The 27,332-nt window shown below is 36.4% G+C and overlaps 1 protein-coding gene across 1 annotated transcript in view; it reads left to right on the forward strand.

Moving 5' to 3' along the window:
• The window catches only part of ntrk3a (neurotrophic tyrosine kinase, receptor, type 3a), a 285,676-nt gene that overhangs the window by 85,083 nt on the left and 173,261 nt on the right, over positions 1-27,332 (forward strand). Inside the window, exon 4 of the mRNA XM_051099016.1 lies at positions 24,324-24,392. Coding sequence (XP_050954973.1) covers positions 24,324-24,392 — 69 coding nt within the window. The remainder of the gene's footprint in view (positions 1-24,323; positions 24,393-27,332) is intronic.

The following is a 27,332-nucleotide window of genomic DNA, read 5'->3' on the forward strand; positions in this document are numbered from 1 at the left end:
GAACAGATTGTTCGAATCAATGAGTTGTTCTGTGGAGACTTGTCAAATCAGTGAGTTATTCTCTGGAGACTCGTCGAATCATTGAGTTGATCTCTGGAGACTTGTCGAATTGTTCACTGGAGACTTGCTCTAACTGGATCATTTGAATCAGTGATTTGTTCACCAGAGACTCACTCAGACCAGATTGCTCAAATCAATGAGTTGTTCACTGGAGTCTCACTCTGAACGGATCATTTGAATCAGTGAGTTGTTCACTGGAGACTTGCTCTTACTGGATCAATTGAATCAGTGATTTGTTCACCAGAGACTCACTCAGACCATATTGTTCGAATCAATGAGTTGCTCACTGGAGACTCGCTCTGAACGGATCATTTGAATCAGTGAGCTGCTGACTCGAGAAAAGCTGCAATCTGCTCAATCCAATTCGCAAATGAATCATTCAGTGCAATTTGTGAACCGATTTAACACAATCATTGAAAAGAATCAGCTCGTTCATGAATCAGACACCGCTATCACATCTCGTAGTGCTTGACAGTTTCTCCAGTTTAAAATAATAAGTGACGACGTGTTTATATAAAATGCCAGGGAGTAAAATGTATAATATGACTTGGAATGGAATAAAGTAAATGTAGAAGTTCCCAAAATAAAAATACACCAGTACAGATACTTGAAAGTAACAAAGTAAAATATACTGTCTACCACTGTCATATACACATATTCAAAATAAACAATGTCAGATTGATATAAAATAAATATTGCACAAATAAATTTTAATCATGTGTTTTGTGGCTTAGTGCCAAATATTGTTGATTTGTTATATTGGTTACTATTTTCTCAGGCGGTATGAATGTATCTTTATACATAAAAATATGTCTTCATATATGAGATCATCAAATATGGGCATTTTGGCTTAAACCCCTGCTCTGAAAAACAAAAAGCAAGCATCCGGTCAGGGCAGTGACCTAGCGGATAGCATGGTTGCAGGAAAGGGTGCTGAACACAGAAAACGTTGCAAATATAGTCAAAAAAAATCCTGCCTACTGCAGTGTTTTACAAGAAATCCAATATTTTTTGTAACGTTGAACTGCGGTGCTCAACGCAAGTGTGAATATGGCTTATGTCAGTCCTGTTTGCCCCTTTCCTCCTCATTATTTCCCGTCATCTCTCGACTGTACCTACAGAGCAAGTGTCAAAAGGCCAAAAATCAGGTAAAAGCACAATAATGCTGTTCTTGGAGCTCAAGTCAAGTAGGCCAGTCAGGTTCAAGATCAGAATCCCTGCTGGTTTACTGCTCTCAGGAAGATGATGTTTAGCTCCAACCGCGGTATGAATATAATACTTCATTATGTTTCCGCATTCCCAGAAGGCCACTGCAGCCCAGCTCGCTGCCAACCCTTTGGAAAGCCCAGGCTCCTCTGGGCCCAATATTTTGATGATGGACCAAGTTTGCCAGGTGCACCTCTAATGCGTCGTGCACTTGCCCGTGCTATAATTAAATCTGTTCTGCTAATGATCTAATTAAAACCCACAGGAAGTTGAAGAACGGACTACAGCACTTTCATTAAGTAATGGCACGAAAGACTGGAGAACTTTGGCATGCGAGTCCGTCGTCCTATCTTGTCTCCCGTGGGCTCGACAGGAACGTTCCCTCGGTCGGCGGCCCGTCGGTGCGTCATCGGGCTCAAGTCTCTGAAAGAACCCGGTGGGAAAAAAAAGAAAAGTCAGTTGTTCGTTCTCTCACTTTTTATGGCTTTTTCCCGCTCCGCTTTCCTCTTCTAATCCGTTTTCACACAGACAAAAAGCGTGTAGAATCTGCCGTGGTTAAGGAGGCTTATCTTACAAAACATGTTTGGCTTGAAAAAAAGAAAAAGGGTGGGGGGAAAAATGGAGTATTAGGTCAGGGCTGTGTGCTCTTGTGCTTGGCGTGCAGAAAGACGTCCCTTTGGGTTCTGTCAGAAGCTGCCAGGCTGTACGAGCTTGGAGGAAGCCTCCATCTCACAGTTCATTAGAATACACTGTACGGAGAAGATAGCTGGCAGCGCTAGTCTGAGAAAATCTCTTCACCAATTTGAAGTGGCCCAGTTAGGCCTACTAATAAGTCATTACCCTGCTGAAAAGACCGACTTAAGCTGGAATTCCCATGCTGGTTGAAGCTGGTTAGTGCTGGTTTGTAGCTTTAGATTTAGTGTGCTTTCGTGCTGTTGGTTAAACACCAGGAATCAACATTTAAATTGCAATGAATTGTAAGCATATTTTATACTGTGTGAGGAAAAATGCTTTTTTATATTCCAAAAACAGTCTTAAATATATCCGTTATACATATACATTTAGGTTGTATTTTAATTTGTAATATTTTATACATTTTTTTTTACATTTATGCTTTTTTAATTGATAAAATTCTCTATTTCTCTTTGTCTCTTCCCTGACACATTTATGTATTTATGCTATAAATTTATCATTGTACTCGAGACAAAATAAATGTTTAGTTATAATTTGGAAAATATTGACAGTGCGTCATTGTCTTCTTATTTTACCCATTTTAATATTGTTAAACGTAACTTCTAGAGAAAAATTTTAATTAAATTAAAATGTACATTTTATTTGTATAGTACAAAAGTGCCACTGGTTTGTAAAAAATAATAGTTCACAAGCATTTTTTGTGCTTATTAATTGATGTTATTAGTTATTAGAGCTGTCAGTTAGCATGTTCACTTTTTAAATGTCGATTTAAATATGTTCAATTCGAAATACACATCATGCTCACTACTTGTTAAAAAACATTTTTAATATTACAATTTAAAATAATGTTTTTCTATTTGAATCTACTTTAAAATATTATTTATTTCTGTGATGCAAAGCTGGATTTTCCTTAGCCATTACTAGATTTTATTTTATTTTATTTTATTTAGTTTTCATACTGAACTGAACTGCCACTGAATAATAAATAAAAATAAAAGTTAATTGCAACTTTTTATCTCACAGTTCTGCCTTTTTTTTTTCTCAGAATTGGCAGTTTATATCTCATAATTTTGACTTTTTTTCCCCTCAAAGCTGGAATTGGAAAAAAAGGTCAGAATTGTGAAATTAAAAGTCACGATAATCTTTTTTTTTTTTTTTAAAATTATTCAGTAGTGGAAATGGGATTCCATATTTTCAGAACTCGTTGATGAATAAGTTTTACTTTTTTTTTTTATTATTATTTTTAGTTGCATTTTATCACATTATGCATTCTTCTACTTCTTCTTCTTCTTCTTCTTCTTTTTTTTAATATTTTTAATATTATTAAAATTTAAAATAATGTTTTTTTAAAAGTAATTTTAATATACTTTAAATTATTATTTATGTCTGTGGTGCAAAGCTCAATTTTCCTTAGCCAATGCTTTATTTTATTTTATTTTATTTTATTTTATTTTATTTTATTTTGTTTTGTTTTGTTTTTTTTTTTTTTTTTTTTTTTTTTGTTTTGTTTTGTTTTGTTTTGTTTTGTTTTGTTTTGTTTTATTTTATTTTATTTTATTTTATTTTTTATATGGAACTAAAAAAAAGTTAATTGCAACTTTTAATCTCACAATTCTGCCTTTTTTTCAGAATCAAAAAGTCAGAATTGCATGAAAAAAGTCCAAATTGTGAGAGACAAACTCACATTTGCGAGAAAAAATGTCAGAATTGCGAGATAAAAAGTAACCTTTTAAAATTTTTCCATATTTTCAGAACTCTTAATATTAATTAACTTAATTTTTTTAAAAAGTATATTTAATTGAAAATTTAACTTATGCTTTTTTTTTGTAAACAGTATAAACTGTTCTTTATGTTGTACAATTTCACACTTAATTACAAATTGCAAGTAATGTGTTGAATTAATTGCGTCTTTGTTCATAAATAAATGCTTGGTTATTTTAGTGCTGCATGTGGTCCCTTGCAAGCGGATCATCATATTTCATAAATCCTCCAGCGAGTGGTTACTGTGCAACACGTTCCCCTGATTTAATCCAGATTCACCTCTGCTTGAGGAAGAGGTAGCCAAGTCTACCGATTCCCTGGTCCCGTCAGTGGTGGAGGTGTGCTACAAATGGATTTCCCCGATGTTGTTTCTGGCTCTGCGCCTTCAAGCCGTCACACGTGCCAGTTTCAAGGTACCATCTGTGCCTACGGCTCAGGATGTCTCAGCTCGGAAACAGTTCAAGATGGCCCCTTCCTCCTCCAATACGCGGCCAGACCTGCAAGACGGCCTGTTGCCACGGTTGCAGCATCTCCAAAAAGCCTAAGAGGGCCAGTTGGCAACGTGTTACTGCCTCGTGTCATCAGAGGTACTACGGCCATTAAAATTCCTCTCGTTTAGGGGGGTTCAGAACATCACAATCTAACTGGGAGGACCGATGAATATACAGAGCTGTTAATGAGAGAGGTCTGAGTCTTCACTGAACATTCGTCGCTCAGCAAGAGACGTTGTGCTACCTAAATGCTTTCCACGGCGTCTGTAAACCAGCCCACCTATTTAATGACCTTAATCAGCTGTGAACCGAACAGCTTTGAAAATCCTGCTTTTAATAGAGTGGGCGGACCGTAGGCCAGTAAACGGCTGCTTGAGCAAGTAGACGTTTTGTTGTGACACATCATTTATCAAATTCTCATGATAAATTTATCTCGCTGTGAGATAAATAAGCGATTATAGAAAAATAAAAGTGTAAATGTGGGTTTGTGTTATAAGGGTCATTGCAGATAGAGGACAGAGAGTATTTTGTCAAACTGACAGAGTGGAAACAAATATAATATAAATAAAAGGAAAATATACACAAAGTTTGGGGTCAGTAAGATGTTAAATGTTTTTTAAAGAAAAAAAATGACAGATATTTTGCAGCTTAAAATAATGTTTTTCTATTTTAACGTACTATAAAATGTGATTTATTTATATGATGCAAAACAAAATTTACAAACACAAATAAAACATCAAAATATACCATACAATAATTATAAAATAAGCAAAAAAAGGAAACATGCTTTCAAAACAATCAAAAATAAAAATAATATAAAAATAATATAAAAATGTAAGTAAAAGCTACCCTGAATAAATGAGTTTTAGGCGAGATTTAAAAAGTGATTTATTTTATTTTATTTTATTTTTCATGTGGAACTGAATGTCACTGTATAATAAATAAATAAATAAAAAAGTTAATTGCAACTTTTTATCTCACAATTCTGCCTTTTTTTTCTCAGAATTACATGTTTATATCTCACAATTGTGACTTTTTTCAGCGTTTTTTCCCCCTCAAAATTGAATTTGGAAAAAAAAGTCAGAATTGCATGAAAAAGTCAAAATTGCAAGACACAGACTCGCATTTGTGATAAAAAAGGTCAGAATTGCAAGATAACTTTTTTTTCAGTGCAGAAATGGGCTTCCATATTTTCAGAACTCTTTGTTGAATAAAAAGTTTTACTTTTTTAATTTTTATTATTTTTAATTGCATTTTAACACATCATGCTTACTACTTTTATTTATTTATGTATATATATATATATATTACAATTTAAATTAATGGTTTTCTATTTTAATATCCTTCAAAATATTATTTATTTCTGTGATGCAAAGCTGAATTTTCCTTAGCCATTACTTCAGCCTTTGGTGTCACATGATCCTTTAGAAATCATTCTAATATGGCAATTTATAAAATAAAATAAAAAATAAAGACAAAAATAAAATAAAATAAATAAGAAACCTTTTCTAAAATGTCTTTATCATGATTTCACTATGAAAAGAAAAAAAAAAAAAGACTGAACTGAACTTTTGATCAGTAGCGTATATTTAAAATGATAGTAATACTACTACTACTACTACTACTAATAATAATCTTTATTTTCTATAGCGCCTTTAAATGTTACTTCTCAAAGTGCTTTACAATAACAAATAAAACATCAAAATACACCATACAAAAATTATGAAATAAGCAAATATAACATAAAATTAATATAAAAATTCAAGTAAAAGCTACTCTAAAGAAATTAGCTTTAAGGTGAAATTTAAAAAGAGATTAGTAATATATTTTTTTTTTTTATTTTAAAATTATATATGGTATATCATATTTATGCTGTGTGTATTATTTGTTCATTATAAATATATAAATATAATATACAGTACATACAGTGCATATACTTAATACTTGTACTTAATATTTAATATATATTTTTGTTACGAGTACATCAAAAATGTTAAATATCATTTATGAATGTAAAATATATTCCTATGAGTTAGCTCCAAAGTAATCTAAAAGTAATCAAAAAGATTACATTACTTTATATGTGTAATCCAATAGATTACTAACTACAGTTTTTAGCATGTAATTTGTAGTAATAGATAATAATAGATAATAATAAAACTACAATTACCCAGCACTTAAAGGGATAGTTCACCAAAAATGAAAATTGTCATTACTCTCCACATGCTGTTCCAAATCCGTAAGCATTCGTTCATCTTCAAAACACGATTTTAAATATTTTTGATGAAATCCGAGAGCTTTCTGACCCTGCATAGAAAGGTAGTAGGGACATCTTTAAAATAGTCCATGTGACATCAGTGGTTCAACCGTAATGTTATGAAGCTACGAGAATACTTTTTGTGTGCAAAGAAAACAAAAATAACAACTTTATTCAACAATTTATTCCCTTCCGTGTTAGAAGCTCTTGAATGTCATCAAAAACATCTTAATTTGTGTTTTGAAGATGAATGACGGTCTTACGGGTTTCGAATGACATGAGGGTTAGTAATTAATGACAGAATTTTCATTTTTAAGTGCACTATCCCTTTAAGGGATAAAAAGTCTTCCTTTTGAGAACGGCTCTTAGTCAGAAAGCTTGACACTCTTAAGGGTGAAGGCAGCCTCTTCATTGTGTTTAATGCTGGCAAAAGAAAGATTCCCACACGTGGGTATCAGATGTGAAAGCTGCGGGCCATCTTGCGTAGTTCCTTTACTCATGTCAGCCGCTGTTTCGTCCCTGAGCCCGACAGGATGCTTGGTCCCGGCCCAATGCTGCAAATTACATGTGGTGTGGGCTTTGCCATCCTGATGCATCATGCTGAGGGCTCATGTTACATGCAGTCAATCAAGGGTGTGAGGATGAAGGGAGGTCATGGAAGTGACAGTGACACCTCCAGTTGGAGTTGTTTTTTTTGTTTTTTTGCACTAGCTCGAGCCACCTGCCTGGATGACATATGTCACACAAAACCTTGTCTCACAGGAACACATGTGTGAATGGATCCTCAGGCCAAACGTTTGACCTTCCCAATGCAGCTTAATGAATAATCCCACCTTCAGACATAGAGCAAATGAGCAGGAATCACTGCACGTCATCCAAGCCACCTGTACAACTGAGTTTAACTGTAATGAGAAACTGGACTTTTTAAACCAGAACCAACTGGGCACATTCAATGAATTAAACATGGGAATAGAATAGTAACATACTGTATAATACATACTGCATACTGCATGATAGATAGTGGGTAGGTAGTTTGGTTGATAGTTTGGTGTTTTTCCTGGGTCTTTGATTGGTTGGTGTTTGTTCTGAGACTGTAGTTGATTGGTTGGTGTTTTTCCTGAGTTGGTGGTTGATTGGTTGATGTTTTTCCTGGGTCTGTAGTTGATTGATTGGTTGTTTGGTGTTTTATCTGAATTTGTAGTTCATTGGTTGGTTGCTTGGTTGGTGTTTTTCCTGGGTCAGTGGCTGATTGGTCGGTTGGTGGTTTGCTTGGGTCAGTGGTTAATCGGGTGGTGTATTTCCTATGTTGGTGGGTGTTTGTTTGGTTTTTTTCCGGGGTCGGTGGTTGGTTGCTGTTATTTCTGGGTCTGTGGTTGGTTGGTTGGTTGTTTTCCTGGGTCAGTGGCTGATTGGTCGTTTGGTGTTTTTTCTAGGTCAGTGGTTGATTGGTCCATGTTTTTCCTGGGTCAGTGGTTAATTGGTTGGCGTTTTTGTTTGGTCAGTGGTTGATTGTTTGGTGTTTTTCCTGGGTTGGTGGTTGTTTGGTTGGTTGGTGTTTTTCCTGGGTTGGTGGTTGGTTGGTTTGTTGGTTGGTTGCTTGGTGTTATTTCTGGGGCTGTAGTTGGTTGGCTAGTTGTTTTTCTTGGGTTGGTGTGTTTTCTGGGTATTTAGTTGATTGGTTGGTTGGTTAGTTTTTTTTTTTTTCTATGGGTTGATTTGTTGGTTGGTTGGTGTTTTTCCTGGGGAAGCGGTTGATTGATTGGTTGGAATTTTTCCTAGGTCGGCTTGGTTTTCCTAGGAGGTTGCTAGACAGTTAAGGTGTCCTGGTGGGTTTACTAGAGTGTTGCAAGGTGGTTGCAAAATGGCTATTTAGGTGTTCTGGGTGGTTGCTAGTACATTTCTATAGTGTTTTTAATTGGTTGCTGTAGTGTTTTATGGTGGTGAGAGATAGAGCTAAAGATTGATAGACAGCTAGAAAAGAGATAGACAGACATATAGATAAAATGTATTTATTTACTAAGATAAGTAATGGATGGATTTGTTCTGGGTGCTTCTAATGTGTTGCTAGACATTTTTCATGTTGTTTTGGGTAGTCACTAATGTGTTTTTGATGGTGGCTTTGATGTTACAGTGGTGCTCTGGGTGGTGGCATGGGTGTTGTTGAGATGTTGACAGAGGGTTGCTAGACACTGACTATGGTGTCCTGGAGTTACTAGACTGTTGCTAGGACATTGCTATGTGGTTGCAAAGCAGCTATGTGGTTGTTCTGGAGGGTTGCAAGAATATTTCTGTCCACTTTATTCTTCAACGCGGAAGTAAGCATATGGGCAAGACTTCTGGTTCATTAGCCACTAAGGGAAGTAACGAGAAGAATAACAACGTGCAGTAAACGGTAAAACTGTTTGCAGTACAAACTAATGTGTTCATAATTAAGATAATACATTAAAATAATATGGTAAGACACACCACTTTGCAATATCAAGCAGCAAAACGAGCTGTTTTGTACAGCTAAAAATAGCTAGACGCAGATGAGACCAGAAGCCAGACCCATAAAATTTACAAATGGCCGCTTTCGCTCTTACAGGAAAAATTAGGTGGATAGTGTTTCTAGCAGGTTGCTGTAGTGAATAAGTAGGTAGATAGACTTAGTAGACAGAGTGATTAGAAGTATAGAAATGTGCTGATACTGACCCAGCCTTGTTCCTACTGGACTAGTCTGTAACTGCCCCTTCTCACTCTGTTACACTTGCATCAGCTATCCAAGAAATCCCAGAATACACACCTAAATGCTAACTTATTGACTTGAGCAAATCAGAAAGCATCAGCTAAATGAGGAAACACTTATAAACTATTAAACAATTTATTGCAGCTTGTGTAGTGCCCTTTTGGCAGGCGGTGACAGGAGAAGGTGGAACACGCAGAGTTATAATCTGCCGTTATTGTGCATGAAATAGCACTCTTATGGACTATTCTTACTCTGAATAATGCGGCTTGTTTAAGTAATTACCAACGATTGTGTAGCACTAGAATAGAACACAGCCTGTAAGTGGGGCCCTGTTGTGCCTTCTGTGGATTGGATCGTTCAATCAAGATTATACCACTTACACCAGCCCATGCACACAGTCTACGGCTGTCAGTAAGTGCCTGAGTGTTTGATTTTTCTGCTTTTGCTCCCTTTTTTTGAAAATAGAATGTTGAGAAAGATCAAAAGACAGACAGCCAGGAGGTCAGATAGACACAGCCCCTGAAAGTGTTTTAGAGTAATCAATCAGCCCGCATTTGCGTCACTTAGACTTTAAAGCTCTCCTTTTAGGTAATAGCCCTGATTTTAGAGCGAATGCACTTACTTTTCTCTCCTTGTTTCTGAAATTTGCAAGCATGTTTATGGTTCCAGTTCAGTTCCTCAATGACTTCCCTGACCATCATTGACTGAAACCTGGTGAGAATATAATAGAGCTCTGACTGGATGGGCAACTAGGTGCCACCCATCACTTGGACAGGTATATGACCTAATGCATATATTCTTTTCCTCCTGATATCATGGCCACGCTGACCTCAAAAAGGTGTTAGGGTACTAGGTAATGGTGTGTATCTAAATAACAACTCTTTCTATCCATCTTTTTGTTCCTCTTTCGTCTGTCACTCCATTCTTCTTTGCCTTCGCTTCCGTTGTCCCCTTCTGTTATTTAAATCTTCTCCAAGTGCACCTCTCTCACCATTACCTTGAGAAATGCCCTCTGCTTCAGTCAACTCATTATTTTTCTGACTTCAGTGACACGTGCTGCGGTCCTCGCATCCGTTTGATTATGATTCCACCAGGTCTGCCGGTCGCATTAAATTAGCTCATTTATTCAGCACCAATTGGTCTCCAGGTAACATCCGGTGTTTCTTTTGCTTTTAAAGGAATAGTTCACAGAAATGAACATTGTGTCATCATTTACTCACCCTCATGTTGTTCCAAAACTGTATGAGTGAAGACTTTTTTTTTTTTTTTTCAGGGAATTTATTTTAGAAGGTATTTATGATGTGTTTGTCCATACAGTGAAAGTGTTATGTTGGACCCTGCTGACTTTTATTATAAGGATAAACTGGTAAAGTACTCCTTTAAAGCAGCGGTCCCAATCTTTTTTGAATGTAAGGCTCCCATTTGTCCAACAAAATATTTAAGGGTTCAAGCGTGTTGAGCAATTATTAGAATGACCAAGGATCAGAATTTGCCACCTAAAAGTGATTGGGCAGACCAAACCGTGAGTCATAGAGACTTGAAACTTGGAGGGATGGTAGTACTCACACCGTCTACAGTGTGACCAAAACTCGCCCCAATCGGCCTGACGGTGACACTACAGCGATCAAAAGTACAAAATGGCTTGTGAAATTTTAAGGTATTTTTATTTTTTTGAAAAACCTACTATTGCGAACTAGTCCTAGGTTTTTCCTCCAGTTGGAACCAAACAGTGCAGAAAGGTGAAAAGTGAACGTCAATAATAATAAAAAAAGTTACACTTTTGACTCACTGTTCCGGCGGGACACCAAAATGTTTGTAAGGGGCGGAGCCTCTTTTACTAAAATGCCTGTAACTCTTGAACGGAAAGAGATATTTTTACCAAACTCGAAGCACATATGTAGGAGCTCAATCTGAGGTCACAGTAAAAAAAAAAAAAGCAGAGTTTGGCCACTTGGTGGTGCTATAACAAGGAAAAAAAGAAAAACGGCTATAACTACGTACCTATTAGTCCGACTGACCTAAAAATTGGTATGCCGTGTCTTTGTCCAAAGTGCCACAAGTGTCTATGAGGACATTCGCATATCTCAAAAAACGTGGCCACCATCTGCCAATGAATTTTGAGCACCTATTAGACAATGTTAACAGAGGCTGATCGAACGAAACTCGGTGGGCATGTTTGACTCATGGCCCTAGAGAGAGATCTGTCAGAATTTTAAAAGAAATCATCCACTAGGTAATGCTAACGTGTTTTACTACATTTGATTCTAAATAAACATGCACATTTTTATGGAGATTGGCCACCGACAGAAGCCGCTCCCACAATAATTGATTGACATGAGCGTCTTACCTCAGATCAGCTGTAACAGTCCGACCTCCATTGTTATGATGCTGGAGCAGGGATGTAAGTTAGACAAGAATATCTTAGATTGAGCGATTGAGGTGTTCTGTTGCTGGATGTAATAATGAACATAGTGGTCATCATTTACTCCCAACATCTGAGCCACTGAAGATGCAGTGGACTACATATATCCGTCTATGTTCGTGCAAAGCATTTACGATTCAGCTTCACCTACAGCAGAAGTGAGTATACGTTTTTTTTTTTTTTTTAATGAATCTCTGCAATCACCTTTCCTTATAATGTGCTAGTAAGCAAGTTTCGCGGCTAAACGTGCTAAATGTGGCTAAAGTAAACCCTAAGACCCTAAAGAATCATATCAACTTATGGAAAATGGGCTTCCAATGACCCCTTTAACATGGACTATTCCTTTAGTTCTTATTTCCTTTCAGTCCTCCTGGCTGTGTAAACAAGAAGTAGCAATTAATAGCTAATTATACTTGTGTTAGCCTGCATAGGCCTACATGACCTGTTTTGCACTTTACAAATTATACCACAATTATATACTAAATTAGGATGCGCTAAGTGACTCAGAGTTTGCATTTATATCAGCATTTGCTTTGCTAACGTTAGCCTTTGCGTCATTACTCACAATACTGATTGACAGGGCACACGTGTAACCTTTCCAAGCAACACCGTATTTATCAGAAAATGGCCATTCCTACAGGCGGCTGGGATTTGTGTCCTTGTTTATTAAGGGTTTGATTCAAGTGCGTGCGTGGTTAGGCATGGCTGCCCTCTCTGCCTGTGTTTGCCGCAAGCCTGTCAGTCACCTGAGGAGTGTGAAGCCGCCGTGTTGTTCCCCGCAACTGACTCATATCCCTTCTCTGTCATCTCATTAAGTCCTAATTAAATGCATCTCATCTCCTGCCACTGTGATTGCGGCAGCTCGTGCCATGGAAACAAGGATTAAAAAAAAAATACACCAGCTTTGTACAAAAAAGAAGCTTGTTTGTTTACTTTGTTCGCTCGGATGGCAATCTTTGATTGGTTCCCTGTGATGTTGATTGTGGGCATTCAGCCTCAAACCTCAGCCTGCACTTTAGTATCTCAAAAATTCTCCAACGCTCCATCAATCTTTTCATCTGATACCTCCAGAAGGAGCCAGTCACGTCAAGTGTGCTCCTGAGAGAAGCTTGGACTGGGCCTCTTCGTCCGACAATGCCTCCCGGGTCTGCTAGCAGAGATAGCGTGGCACCAGAGACAGGAGGATGCAAAGGAGATGTCCTATTTTCCCTGCTTCCAGCCCAAAACAGCTGTGGTAGTGGATGGCTCCACCAGTCTCGCACTGGACACGTTGGAAGACTGTATTTCCCCTGACCCAAATGTCCATTGTCTGGGGCATTGCCAGGCCAGACAGCTCATTGTTTTGAGAGATATGAGCAAGTGGGAGCCAGGCTGTATGTGACTATGCTTCACTTAAGCAGATGTAGCTCAAAAGCCCATTTCACTACCAAAACAAATGTGCAGATGCACAAATAGAATAGAGATGGGCATTGCGTCACAATACTCTTGTGAATGTGCGTCAAAGACTGACACGGAAGAAAAGAAATGGTTGTCAAGTCGTTATTTTTTGCTTTCTTTTCACACAAAAAGTATTCTCATAGCTTCATAACATTACGTTTGAACTGCCGATGTCTCATGGACTATTTTAATAATGTCCTTACTTCCTTTCTGGGCCTTGAACGTCATAGTTGTGTCTATGCAGGGTCAGAAAGCTTTCAGATTTCCTCACAGACATCTTAATTTGTGTTTTAAAGAAAGTCTTACAGGTTTGGAATGACATGAGGGTGTAATAAATGGGTTTTTGGGTGGACTATCTCTTTAAGCACGTCCACTCTTTTGACTGGTTGTGTATGAAAGTCATTTACTAAAAGCCACACAGCTTCAATTTTGATTCCTTAAATCATAAGTTTGAACAAATAATGGCAGCATTTTCAGTTTTTGGTAAACTGTCCATTTAAACTTTGTGTGTATGTGTATCTAGTTGTTTCTAGTGTTGTATAAACTGTAATCCTCGTTTTTCCAGATCAGTGTTTTCATATACAATGCTCTGAGTTGGCAACTGTTCCCAATGGACCAACAGAGAAGGGCAAGAGAAACGGGGTGCTGCTGGCATTTTACCAGCTGCTTATTGTCAATTTCCTTCTGAGTTTCTCCTTTGACATACGCACACACACATACACGCACAAATCCACATTAGCCTGTGGCTAAGCGCTAGCTTATCTATGCTAACTGTTCATTATGGAACATCCATGTCGGTCTGTGTGTGATACATCCACTCGTTCATTCTTACCTCAGAGACTCTCAGATTCTGTCGTGTCATGTCTCGTAGGCTATGAGCAACTGTTTTCTCTTTTAATTAATCCCTAATTATAAATTTCAGATGTTGAAAACGCCATAGTAAACCATAACCTTCTGTTTCACAGCTCTGAGCAGTGACAACACTAATTGATGCCCTGTGCCCAAGACCCAAAGGAGCATTCGCAATCTCACACTCCTTGCGCTAGAAACGCACCAAATGGATTATTCCCGAAAAGTCATAAATCTTTCGCTCTGAAGTGCGGAACGGAGACAAGCGCCGGTCAGAGATCATTAAAGAGACAATTAGCGCACCGACCCGGGGCCCACCGCTCGGCACGCCCTGGACAAACATATCCTTTTCTGTTTTCGTTGTTTTATTCGCGGCTAGGCGTAGTATCGCAGGCCGTCTCCAGGGGGAGCTAATACATATTTGGACTGATTTATTGCTCCCCACTGAGTGGAGAAAAAGATTTGTCTTTGGTGTCCCACTGTCTACTGTCCTTTTCCGCAGTCCTTGAAGGCCATAAGAAGGACAGTGGTGTCACAGGCACCTTCGGGCCTCTGCGGCATTGTGGGTAGGGATTTGCGATGTATCATGGCTGTGACTGCAGCGGTAATGACCTAAGGTTGTAGGCTAGCCGTCTCATGAGAATAGCCCACATGATGTTGGTTCTATATAAAACCTAGTTCTGTTGTAGTGTACCGTATCTAATGATTAGTATGATTGACAACTCCAATATGAACTGATAGTGTATCTGCGATGAGTTTGACTAATGATAATCACATTAGCATGGTCATTTGTGTACAACAATGTCTTTTTGGTTCCTGTATGTTATTGAAAAGAGGTCAGTTAAGGAGTGAAATATGTCTGAAATAGTCAGAATGGACACTGATTGGTCACTGTTGATACCAGTATGCAAATTACACAATGGCTTTCGAGAAATCCAGTCATAAATATTGAATTTACTGTATAACATGAAATGTCACAATTGGTCAGTACATTCAGTAGTGTCTGTGAATATTAAGCCACAAATTAAGCCATATTTAAACTATTTAAATATGAATCCTACATGTTCTGCGTGTCTTTGTGTAAATGAATGGCGCAGATGCGCAGTTTTGTTTACAACACATTCTGAAGTGCATATGTTGCTTGCGATGTTTGTTAGCTTCTGCCATCTCAATATACGAGTACCTAAATGCATAAACAATCTCTAGAACTGCTCTGAGAGTCACTTCATGAGCATTTGAGAAAAAACTGTTGTCATATCATATACATTCAAGTCTTTGGGTGGATTTCCAAATAAAAAAGTTAAACAATGTGACTGTGTTGCTTACAAAACATGTTGTTTGTTTGAGGATTCTGACTAAACCAGCATGGCAACACTTGATCAACCAATGGGATGAGTTTGGGGCGGGGCCACCTGTTTTGTCGACCATTGGCAGACAGGAAAATGTTTGCACTGCTATGCAGTGTTTTTTGTGTCCGCAGGATGAAGCTTCCCCAAAAAATGTAATATCTAGCCACTGGAATGTTAATTTTACCAGGGGAACGTGTATTTTACCCCCTGGAATGTGATTTTTTTTAATGGGGGCCCCCTCAAAATGCGATTATGCTACTTTTGGGCTAGTTTTGAGTAGTGATTGGGCAGGTTTTGTTGTGAAAACCTGGCAACCCTGCTGCTATGGTACAAAAATGACCAATTACCAAATTCTTTTTTGAAAGAAGGAAATCTGCTTATACAAAAACAATTATTTATATAAAAAAGTTAAACCCCATGTTTCATACTCTGCATGATGACTTGTCCTGAAAAGTCCCTAAAGAGTGATTCGCTAAGCAAGTATCCCCATTTAACTGTATGTAGGCTCTTTATTTATTTAACTTTTAATTTAGTTTTATTGCTGAGGTTTAAGGCTGGGTGAATTAGCATTTAAAGCAGGCTTACAGTATCTGGGACAGTGCAAAAAGCCATGAATAACTGACAGCTGTAGAAAGCAGACAAGCGTGGAGGATGAGGCAGCCGTAGAAACGAGTCTGAACAAAGCAAACGGAGCGATACATTGCTGACAGAGGGGATTTGAATATCCATGTGTGGGAAGGAGGGCCAGCTTTGCCTTGGAGAAGAAACTCTGACCTTGAAGACGCATTTGATGAATGTGCATTGGTCTAATAGTCACAGAGAAGCCAGTGAAATATTCATACGGACTTATTTATTTTTGATGGGACTCTGTGGTGTAGGTGGGGGTTTGTTTGCAGCTCATTTCCAAGAATCTCTGTCGTATATGAAGCCGAATGCCGGTTATCCTTCAAAACTCTGCACAGAATATGAGTTTACAAGACAATAGGGCGAGAAGATCTGCCTTTTATGGTCTTCAAGGTTTATTTGAGGTCGCGGAAGGCATCACAGTCTCCCAAGAACTCCACAGCGGCAATTACTGTCTCGCAGGTGTCTGATATAAAAGATGTTTTCTCATCAGGACTGCCAAGCCCGTTCTGGTGCCTGTCTAGCACTCGCGGCGTCCCGCGGATAACACTCTCCTCCTGAGGGAGTGACACCTGTTGTCTGTTGTTTACAGGTAGAAAAGCCTTTCCCATGGTCCGCTGGCTGGCTGAGGGAAGCTCAGGGCCTGCCCCCGGCCCTCGGTTACCCCTTCATGCATAGTTACCTTACCCGCCACTGCAGGCTATGTATCTAATTGCCGTTTTATGGCCGTTTAGCCCTTGCCTTCCCCGTGACTCCTTCGGCGTGTATTATTGATGAGCCGCTGCCATCCCAGAGCGGCTCACCAAATGCTTTCGGGCATTGAGAGCGCAGCTCTCTGTCATTTCATTGTGAGGCTTCTACGTCGCCACGTGCGTATATGCCAAAACCACGCCACGGACGCGCAGATGTCATGAATATCGCGGCTAATTAGACACAGCTGTGCTGTGGCGATATGCGTGCAGAAAACGAGGTAAAATAATGTGGCTTTTTGCTGCTCTTCATTGTGTCTGCTCCCCTTTCCAGCTACACAAAGATGCTCTCATTTAATTGAGGTGTTAATCAGAGATTTGGAATTTAATTACTGAGGTTTGTGCAGTGGGACATATACTTTTATTTCTTTATTTTCAGACTCCGTTTGGCCAGAGGACTTCTAAGAAGTATGAAATGAAACATTTATCAAGTAAATCCACAGTGGTTTTGGTGTAAGTGAGCAGTAGCATCGTTAAAGTAGCTAATTTTTAGCTTAGCTCCCTGATAATACACGGACATCATGGAGACGTCTATTTGACATCTGCGTTTACATCTGCAAGACGTATTTTTTTAGTGTTTGCTCATCTGCAATGCATCTATAGGACGTTTCTTATCAGATGTCAAATAGACGTCTATTAGATGTCTTTAAGATGTTTATGATTTAGAATGTATGTAAAACTGACATCATAGAGATGTCTGTCAGATGTTTGTACACAGCAGATGCTTTCCAGATCAAGTGATCTTTAACAGACATCTTGCAGACATACGTTTTTAGATACTTTTTACATAAGCTACTTAGCCATGCAGCTTTTATTGCAGCATCTCTAAGGGCTAGCATTTCTGTACAGCAGTTGGTAGCTTAGCATGTAATCTATTTTTGAGTATTCTTGTCCATTTTGAGTGTCTAATCTTGTCTTGAGTATCTAATACATTCAGCAATAATAGTCATCATTAGTTTATAAGCTTAGCTATTTTTTTCTGTATAATAGTTGTTAGATTAGCATCTAAAGCTATTTTTAGTATTCCTGAGTGTCTAATCTTGTCTTGAGTATCTAATATTCAATAATTGTCATAATTAGCTTGTTAGCTTAGCTAATTGTCTAGTATTATAGTTGGTATCTTAGCATGCAAACTATTTTTGAGTATTCTTGAATGTCTAATCTTGTCTTGAGTATCTAATACGTTCAATAATAGTCATAATTTGCTTAATAGCTTAGCATGTTTTTTTTTCTGTATGACAGCTGGTTCCTGCTGAAAAAAAGCTAAAACCAGCCTTGGCTGGTTGGCTGGTCTTAGGTGGTTTTAGCTGGTCTCCCAGCCTGGCTAGGCTGGTCAAGCTGGTTTTAGCTGTTTTTTTCAGCTGGTCTCCCAGCCTGACCAGCTAAAACCAGCCTGGCCAGCCAAGGAAGTGGCCAAAACCCCTCTAAAACCAGCCTGCTGACCAGCTAAAACCATCCAACCAGCTTAGGCTGTTTTTTTTTCAGCAGGGGTAGCTTAGCATGTAAGCTATGTTTAAGTATTCTTGTCCACTGAGTGTCTAATCTTGTCTTGAGTATATAATATGTTCAATAATAGTCATTAGCTTAGCTAATTTTACTGTATAACAGTTGGCAGGTAAGCATCTAAGATATTTTTGAGTATTCTCGCCCACTGAGTGTCTAATCTTATCTTGAGTATCTCAGTAGTTATTATTATCTTATTAGCTTAGCTCATTTTTCTGCATAATAGTTGATAGCTTAGCATCTGCTATTTTTGAGTATTTGATCCTGGCCACTGAGTGTCTAATCTCTATGAATATCTAATATATATCTAATATATTCAATAATAGTCAAAATTAGCTTATTAGCTTAGGTAATTTTTCTGTATAACAGTTGGTAGCTTAGCATCTAAGCTATTTTTGAGTATCCTTGTCTATTGAGTGTCTAATCTTGTCTTGAGTATCTTATACATTCAATAATAGTCATAATTGGCGTATTATCTTATCTTATGTTTCTGTATAACAGTTGATAGCTTAGCATCTAAACTATTTTTAAATATTCTTGTTCACTGAGGGTCTAATCTTGACCCAGATAGCACATGTACGTCTGCAAGATGTCTGTTAACGATCACTTAATCTGAAAAGCATCTGTTGTGTACAAACATCTGACAGATGTCTGTAAGATGTCAGTTTTATTGTAAATCATAAACATCTTAAAGACATCTAATAGACGTCTATTTGACATCTAATAGGAAATGTCCAGTAGACTTATTGCAGATGAGCAAACACTCCAAGAAATACGTCTTGCAGATGTAAATGCAGACATCAAATAGATGTCTCCGTGATGTACATTTGCTATCAGGAGAGTATCTAATAGATGCAATAATAGTCATAGTTAGCTTATTAGCTCAGCTCATGTTTCTGTATAATAGTTGGTATAGCTATTTTTTAAATAGCTTTCTCTAAACTGGTTACAGACACTGTCCATTTAACATAGGATTTATTTGCTGCTATCAGGATAAATATCACCTGTTAAGTAGACTTTCTGAGCATACTCTTTCAGAAATCGTCTATTTCCATCTTTAATAACGTTCTCAACCTTTGTATTTAGGTTGCGTGTCACGTTTGATGTGTGATTTGATTATTTATTTCTTTATTGCCTCTTCTCCAAATCCAATTTTAGCTGACATTTCTTCTGACTGTAACGAAGTATGACCTTTGAAAAGGACACTTCCTGAACGCAGTTTGGGCAGCATCGCTACGCCGCAGACGAGTGAAGCCCGACTGGGCTTTCATGTGTTTGCAGCGCTTCGTGGAAAGGGCTTCATGTTGTGTTGACGTGTTTGTCGTCATCGCCGTCACTGAGGTTGACCGTCACACACCCCAGAACGGCAGAAACGAGCGCACGGAAGCGTGTGCTCGGTAAGTACAATGTCTGGTTAGGAGCTAATGAAGCTTTCAGAGGGACTCAATAATTCCTCTCTCTCTATGCTAATGCGGGTGAATGATCTGTCTCAATAAGGCCCTTAACCTTCCTTCCCACGTCCCACATGTGCCCGACTCCAAATAGATGACACGGTAATGACATCATTCGTATGCAAGGGCACACGTCGAGACCCCCTCCGCCTTTACATGCGCATCAAGTACACGTAGGCGTGTAAACATACACACGTACAGCTGTTATCCGGCTAACAGGAAGCGTTTAAAGACGCTCCTGCTCTCGTTCGCCGATCACCCAAGCCTCGTTCTTCTCAAAGTCATTACCGTAATTGATAGTCTGCGCTGATCTGAAAGGGTTTATTTGGGAGCTAAACTCCCTCAAGGGAGTAAGACGGTTCACACACATCTTTGTTTATTGTGCTCTATTTTCAAACTAACGGCGTGTGTGATTATTTTCCTTTCTTTGGAAATCTACTGTCGTATTCTCATTGAATTTCAATTTATGAGAAAAAAAGGAATACAGAGGTGAATATTTCTGGTTATGAATAAATGGGATTCTCAATGAAAAGCCTGTAAAATAAGGCCTAAACAAAATTATTGTTTTTTTGTTAGTGAAAGTAGGTGCTTAACTTTTTAGAAGATTTTTGTCAGTTTTTTTTGCTTTTCTATTTGAACAATTTTATGTTAACAACCCAGTTACATAAATTATGTACTGTTTAAAATCCCAATTTTTGTGTGATTATTATTATTATTATTTTTTTTTTTAATTCAAGCCTGTTGTATGTCATATTGTAATCATATTCATAATCTTATTTTAAATTAATTAATTAATTAATTACTTATTAACAATAATAATAAAACATTTATTAGTATGCTGATTAAAAATACTGTATTATATTATATAATAGATTATTATTATTATTATTATTATTATTATTATTATTATTTAATTATTTTCAATTCAAGCATGTTACTCATATTTTAATCATGTTTATTTTAAATTCATTATTTATTTATAATAAAAACATTTATTACTATATTTCTATAAATTATTATTGTAATATTTTGTATTTGCCAAACCAAATGTTGGATTGTAGCTACTGATCAAATTTAATTATATATATATATATATATATGTGTGTGTGTGTGTGTGTGTGTGTGTGTGTGTGTGTGTGTGTGTGTGTGTGTGTGGTTTTATAATGTTTCAGATCCTGATTTGTAAGTATTAGGTTTTATTATTTTCAATTCAAGCATGTTCCTCATATTGTAAAATTATTTATTTATTTTAAATGTATTATTTAATAATAATAATAATTGAACATTTATTAGTATATTTATATACATTTTTGTAGTAATATATTATAAACTAAAATATTATTATTGTTATTATTTTGTTACTTTTTTTGGACAAACTAAAGGTTGGATTGTAGTTGCTGATTAAATTACATTTCTTCTTCTTCTTCTTCTTCTTCTTAATAATAATAATAATAATAGTAATAATAATAATAATAATAATAATAATAATAATAATAATGATAATGTTTAAAATCCTGATTTGTGAGTATTATTTTGATTATTTTTAAATCAAGCATGTTCCTTATATTGTAATCATATATTCATTTTAAATTCATTATTTAATAATAATAATAATTGAACATTTCTTAGTATATTTATATGCATTTTATAGTATTATCTTATAAACTAAAATGTTATATTATTATTGTTATTATTTTGTTGCATTTCTTTGGACAAACTAAATGTTGGAATGTAGTTACTGATAAAATTACATTTTATAATTTAATAATAATAATAATAATAATATATTTTTAATACAATAACTTTGGTAACAGTTGGGGTTGCAGGTAACAGTACAATATAAAAATCACATGAGATTATTTAAATGTCTTTCTGCCAGGCTTTGGAAATAATAATTATAAAATTAATTGAATATTTCAAGTATTTAGTTTTTGTATCTATTATTTATTTATTAATTTATTGGAGGAAAAAGGTACAACGATTCTATCAACTCTCTCTCCACTTTTTTTTTTTTTTTTTTTTTTTTTTTTTTTTTTTTTTTTCAGTTTTTTAAAACATCAAAATCTCTTATAACTCCGTTAGCAAATCAGACTGCATGCAATATTGCAGAATCTTCTGTTTTTCCTGGTCCAGTTCCCCTAGCTGTTGAAGTCCTTGAAAGTCATTTTTCCATTGCAGATTTGTTATTGTGTGCGGGTCTAGCAGGAATCAAGCCTTGACGGACAGCACTCCTGGTTTACTCATCCTGATCCCCCAGACCCCTTCCTTTAAAGCCCACCGTCCAGATGAACTCATCTATTGTGTGCTAAGAATAATAATGTCCCCACCAAAATACGGAGCCCTTGTGTGTCCCTGTGGAGGCCACCTTAATAATCTCATTATCAATTTAATGAGGTGATTAGAATGCCGAGGGCAAGCGGAGCAGGAGTGGGCGCGTAAGCGAGAAACTTTCGTTTGAGGATCCGAAGGTTATATTGTTTGTCGATTTATACATTTTTGTCTGGCTTTTTCCCACTCTCCACCACTATCTCTTGTGTCAGGATGCTCTCCGTCACTGGTTAGCTGGTTCCTGCCTCCCATCCTGCGACACAGGAAATGGGGAGAAAAGAAAGTGTGAGGATTCACAGGCTGAAGTTGCTATGGCAACAAGTCAGAGCAGCAAGCACGTTTTTATTTTATTTATTTATTTATTTATATATTTTTTTGCTGCTGGAGATTCCTTATGCGCCACACTAGGGACCGGCTAAGCAGATTCAGATTAGGCACGTTAGCATGTTGAAGCGACTTTGCCTTCAAAATATCCAACAAGTGGGTGTTTTCGTTTCACTCGGTTTCTTTCAAGAACTCTCCAGGAAGCTCACCTTGTTTACAGTGGCACTTACAACTTTGTACCATGATATGCCAAAAGGGCTCTTTAAGCTGTTTTTTTTTTTTTTTTCCTATAATGGCTTTATTAGCTGCAAAAATATGCATGCAGGGGTTGCTAAACATATCTATCTATTTATCTATCTATCATTTTGTCGAGAAACTCAATGGGTTTTACTGTTTAACTTAGTTGACAATGGTTTTTCGGACACAAATAAAACAAGTTATATCACAATAAACACTTAATATTTTTGAAGCACGCACCCAAATGTCTTGATAACCTACAACCTAATCTAACTGAAGGCAAAACTGAAATTAATTTTTATTTGAGGTCATTTTCATGCTTAAATGCATAGTCGAATGAGCAGCTTTACAAAATCGGACAGCTGTAAACCAGGGTTTTATGTGATATGAACATCATTTTTAAACAAAAGATATAGCTCTTTCAACATATAGTAGTGTGATTGGGAAATTATAGTTGTGTACTAGAAAATTAAGCATCAGGGCTTTATATTGATAAAAATATATTACAAATATGAGATGTACCCACAATTGCAGACCCATATGTGACCCTGGACCACAAAAGGGTCAATTTTGTGAAATTGAGATGTATAAATTATATGAAAGTTGAATAAATAAGCTTTTCATTGACGTATGGTTTGTTAGGATAGGACAATATTTGACCAAAATACAACTATTTGAAAATCTGGAATCTGAGGGTGCAAAAAAAATCTAAATATTGAGAACATTGCCTTTAAAGTTGTCCAAATTAAGTTCTTAGCAATGCATATTACTAATCAAAACTTAAGTTTTGATATATTTACAGTATGAAATTTACAAAATATCTTAATAGAACATGATCTTTATTTAATTTCCTAATGATTTTTGCCAAAAAAAAAAAAAAAAAAAAAATCTATCCTTTTGACTCATACAGTGTATTTTTGGCTATTGCTACAAATATAACCTAGCGACTTAAGACTGGTTTTGTGGTCCAGGGTCACATATATTTGCACAGTAGCGTGTATTACAGGCCCAGATCTGCATTCAGGCTAATAGAGCTCAACTTCCATTGTTCTATGTACAGTACTTTTAGTAAGCTGTAATGATCTTTGTTTTGCTGTCAGTAGTTGATGAAATAAAATGCAGGTGAAGGAACGGGTCAGGGACGGCCAGCCAGCAGGCTTCGGTCCCCTGGGCGGCACTGGGACGAAAGGATGCATCTGGGTGCATTGATTATCTGTCAACTGCTCCTGATAGGATCTGAGCGGGCCAGTGTTGGGGTATTAAGTGATCTGAAGTATTCAATAAATATTGATAATGAAGGCCTGTTAGTGAGGCTCCAGGGTTTTTGTTTCAACCTCAGGAGAGGCATCGCTTGCTGCCGTCCCACGAGGCGTTGTGTATTTGTGCGTGTAAGTATGCAAGAGAAAAGATGTTTACTTTTAAGTGAAAACTTGAACACGTCCTACCTTTGATTTGTGTGCCATCCCACTGTATTGGTTACTGGACTTGACACAAACATCATTTAGAGACCCTCACTTCTATTTTGGAGTAATGCTTCCATCTAAAAGCTCTGTTCTGAAAACATGCCTTATCTGCTTCACAGTCATTTAGCACTGTATTGAGTTTAGTGGCTTTTAAGGCTCCAGGCCTCCTTCTCCTCGATTTAATTTGTTGTCTTGAAAATGACCAAGTCTCTGTTTATTGGATTGGCGGGGCTGCAAGGTACCGTATCGTTGCACTTATTCCCTTAACTTTGGGCCGGTCGCCGCACTGCCGTTGTTTGCCTCCCCTGTGTTTTCTTTATCACCTTGTCGCAAATAGTCAGTGTTAAATCATTAAGCTCTCTTTCTCTCTCTCTCTTTTTTTTCTCCTCTGCAGAAACTTGTCCGGGAACCCTCTGACAACTCTCTCATGGCAACTCTTTCAGAATCTCCAACTTTTCGAGCTGTAAGTTAAATGTGTTTTTCTTTCTTTCTTTACATTCTCAAGCCTCCATTGATTTTTTCACTGTGGTTAACTGGTGGACGGGCACCCTGCAGGGTTGAATTTCATATTTAACACCATAAGCGAACATAAGCCTTGATTGTGACAGATTAAATGGTCTTTTATTGGGTTGTTAATGTTTTAAGCCAATCCTGATCAGCATATTACTGTATGACACTTGCTATTCATGTGCTATAAATACATTTAATGACCTTCTGGTGGAAAGTATTTACGTAATTGAGGTATGGAGTATTGAGGAGATTGTTACTTATCATATTACTGGCTTTTTAAGGGTGTATACTGGCATCAAGGCTATGCTGTCCATCTCTAATGTGTCTTAAATGGCATTTACGTCTGGTCTTTTTCTGATAAGATAGCAAAAACATTAAGCTCTACTTTTACGTTTTAAGTCATTGCACAATGAATTAATTTGTACAGGTTGTATTTAGTAAGTATCAACATGAAAACTGCTAGAATTTTTAAATTAAGTGCACCATAAACAATCTCAGACATAATCTGTCTAAACTATTTATAATGTCTTTTATTTATTTATTTATTTATTTAACTAATTTGGATTTTTTTTTCTTGCCATGAAAATAATCCTAGATGCTGATATGGCATGAAAGGCATAAAACAAAATGGCATAAAATAAAATAAAATGGCATAAAATAAAATAAAATAGTAAAAATCTAGTGTAAATTTCCTAATAATGTTAACTGAAACAGGCTTATTATATGAAATTGAAACTGAAATCAAAACCATAATTATTTTCTTTTTCGACTTTTTTTTTATTGTTGCTACCCTCGATGATGATGACCACAGCAGGCTGTGGAAAAAAAAAAATCTACGTTGTTTATCCATTTGTTCTTCCGTTAAAAAAAAAATCATAATAATAATTAATAATTTATATTTATAATTTAATTATTTACTTTTTTTTTTTTATTTTTTAGTTAACTAATTTGTGTTTTTTTTTCTTTAAAACCATGTTCAAAAATCCTAGATGCTGATATGGCATAAAATGGAATTAAATAAAAAGACATAAAATAAAATGAAATAAAATAAAGTAAAATAAAATAAAATAAACAAGTGTAAATTTCCAATAATGTTAACGGAAACAGGCTTATTATATTAAAATAAAAATAAAACTGAAACTATAATCAAAACCACAGTTATTTTCTTTTTTGACTTCAACTGTTCTTGGTCAAAATTGTTGCTAAAATATGATCACAGGAGGAAAACAAAAACAAAAACAAACAAAAAAATCTGCATTGTTTAATATAGGAGAATTTTTTTAAAATTGATTTAAAAATGAATGATTTCAATTATTATTTTATTTATTTATTTATTTTTTAATTTAACTAATTTGGAAGTTTTGGATTTTTTTTTAGAGATAAAACTAAATGGCATAAAATAAAAAAGACGTAATATGACAATAAAATAAAATAAAATTCAGTAAAAACAAAACCAACTGTAAAACAAAATCTGCAATGTTTATCCATTTGTTTTTCTATTAAAAAATGTATACTATAAAAACTGATTCATAATATTTATTAAAACTTCAGTAGCATCTCAGTGACACTAACATATTACTGTGCCAAAATAATTCCCCACACAATATTGTTAGTATTGTACTAGTATAGGACAACTTGGTGAAAGATAGTACTTGATGTTATGTGTAATGCATGATGTTATGTTCCAGGGCGGACTATATTATAAACATTAAATCATTAGGAAAGTTTTGGTTTTGATTTATTTGCCATTTAGGTATGCGAAAAGAGTCATTTGGCAGCTTTAGCCCCTCGCTGGGCTCTCGTCTCAGGATTATCGCAATTTCATAATTATGGTGGAGGTATCATCACAGTCCTGTCCAACATGCAAACACCAATCAGCCGATGAGTGCACAGGGCTTTATGCATACAGGCATCTGCGTCTCGGTGTGTTCGTGTACGCGTGACTAAACGTGATATTTTAAGCCAGGGAAGCAGGACAGCTCCTCTGAGGTGGCCCATCTTCTCTGCAGGGTTAGCACGTCCTTTGGAGATACTCCAAGGAGAGGAGCACTTTTGGATTTCCTGAGAGATATCGAACATGTGTTGTCCTTAGAAAGAAAGAAAAGTGCTAACTAAAGCATGTGACTGTAACTATCCTAATTTAGCTGCGTACAAGGCATGGCCTTCTAGTTAGCATGTTTGTCAAGTCAGGTTGGTCAAATATGGTCTTGTTTAGAACTGAAGTGTGCGGTTAACAGCATATTATGACATTTAGCTACTTGGTTCCTTCATGTTCTGCAGGTCAGATGGAAATAATACAGTTCCTAATGTTCACAGCTGTGCTTGTCACATGATTAGACTGAGTGTAAATGAATTTCATGTGACACAACGCAGGTCATGTGGGTAATACCAGAGCCATGAAGCGATGATGATTGTGGGACACCCTTTCTAAAGGGACACAACCATATTCCATATGTGCACTGTTGCGTAATACTAGCACAAATGCCATCTGTAATCCTCCTGATGTTTTTATTTCTCATTGGATTTGTGTGGTCTGTTACCTCTGTTGAACATATCGCTAAACATATGTATTTTTTTTAAGGATATTTGCTGTGTCTAACATGGTTTTCCCCCCTTGATTCAAAACTTCATTTATTTATTTCTAATATTTAATATCCTAATTATTTTTTACTATATACAGTGGAAATCACAATTAGAGAACAACATACAATTTCCTAAATTTTAAGGTTACTGCTTAGTCCTATTTAAAATAACAGGAGTAAAAGAGCAGTTTTCAAGCATATTTCATAAATTTATTGTATTCTGAAACAAATTATAAAAAAACTTAAATTAAATATTTGAAAAAGAACATATGACAAACCCTATTTAATTGGCAGAATTCCTCTAATTTTCA

The sequence above is a fragment of the Labeo rohita genome, chromosome 25, assembly GCF_022985175.1.
Source record: "Labeo rohita strain BAU-BD-2019 chromosome 25, IGBB_LRoh.1.0, whole genome shotgun sequence".
NCBI lineage: Eukaryota > Metazoa > Chordata > Actinopteri > Cypriniformes > Cyprinidae > Labeo > Labeo rohita.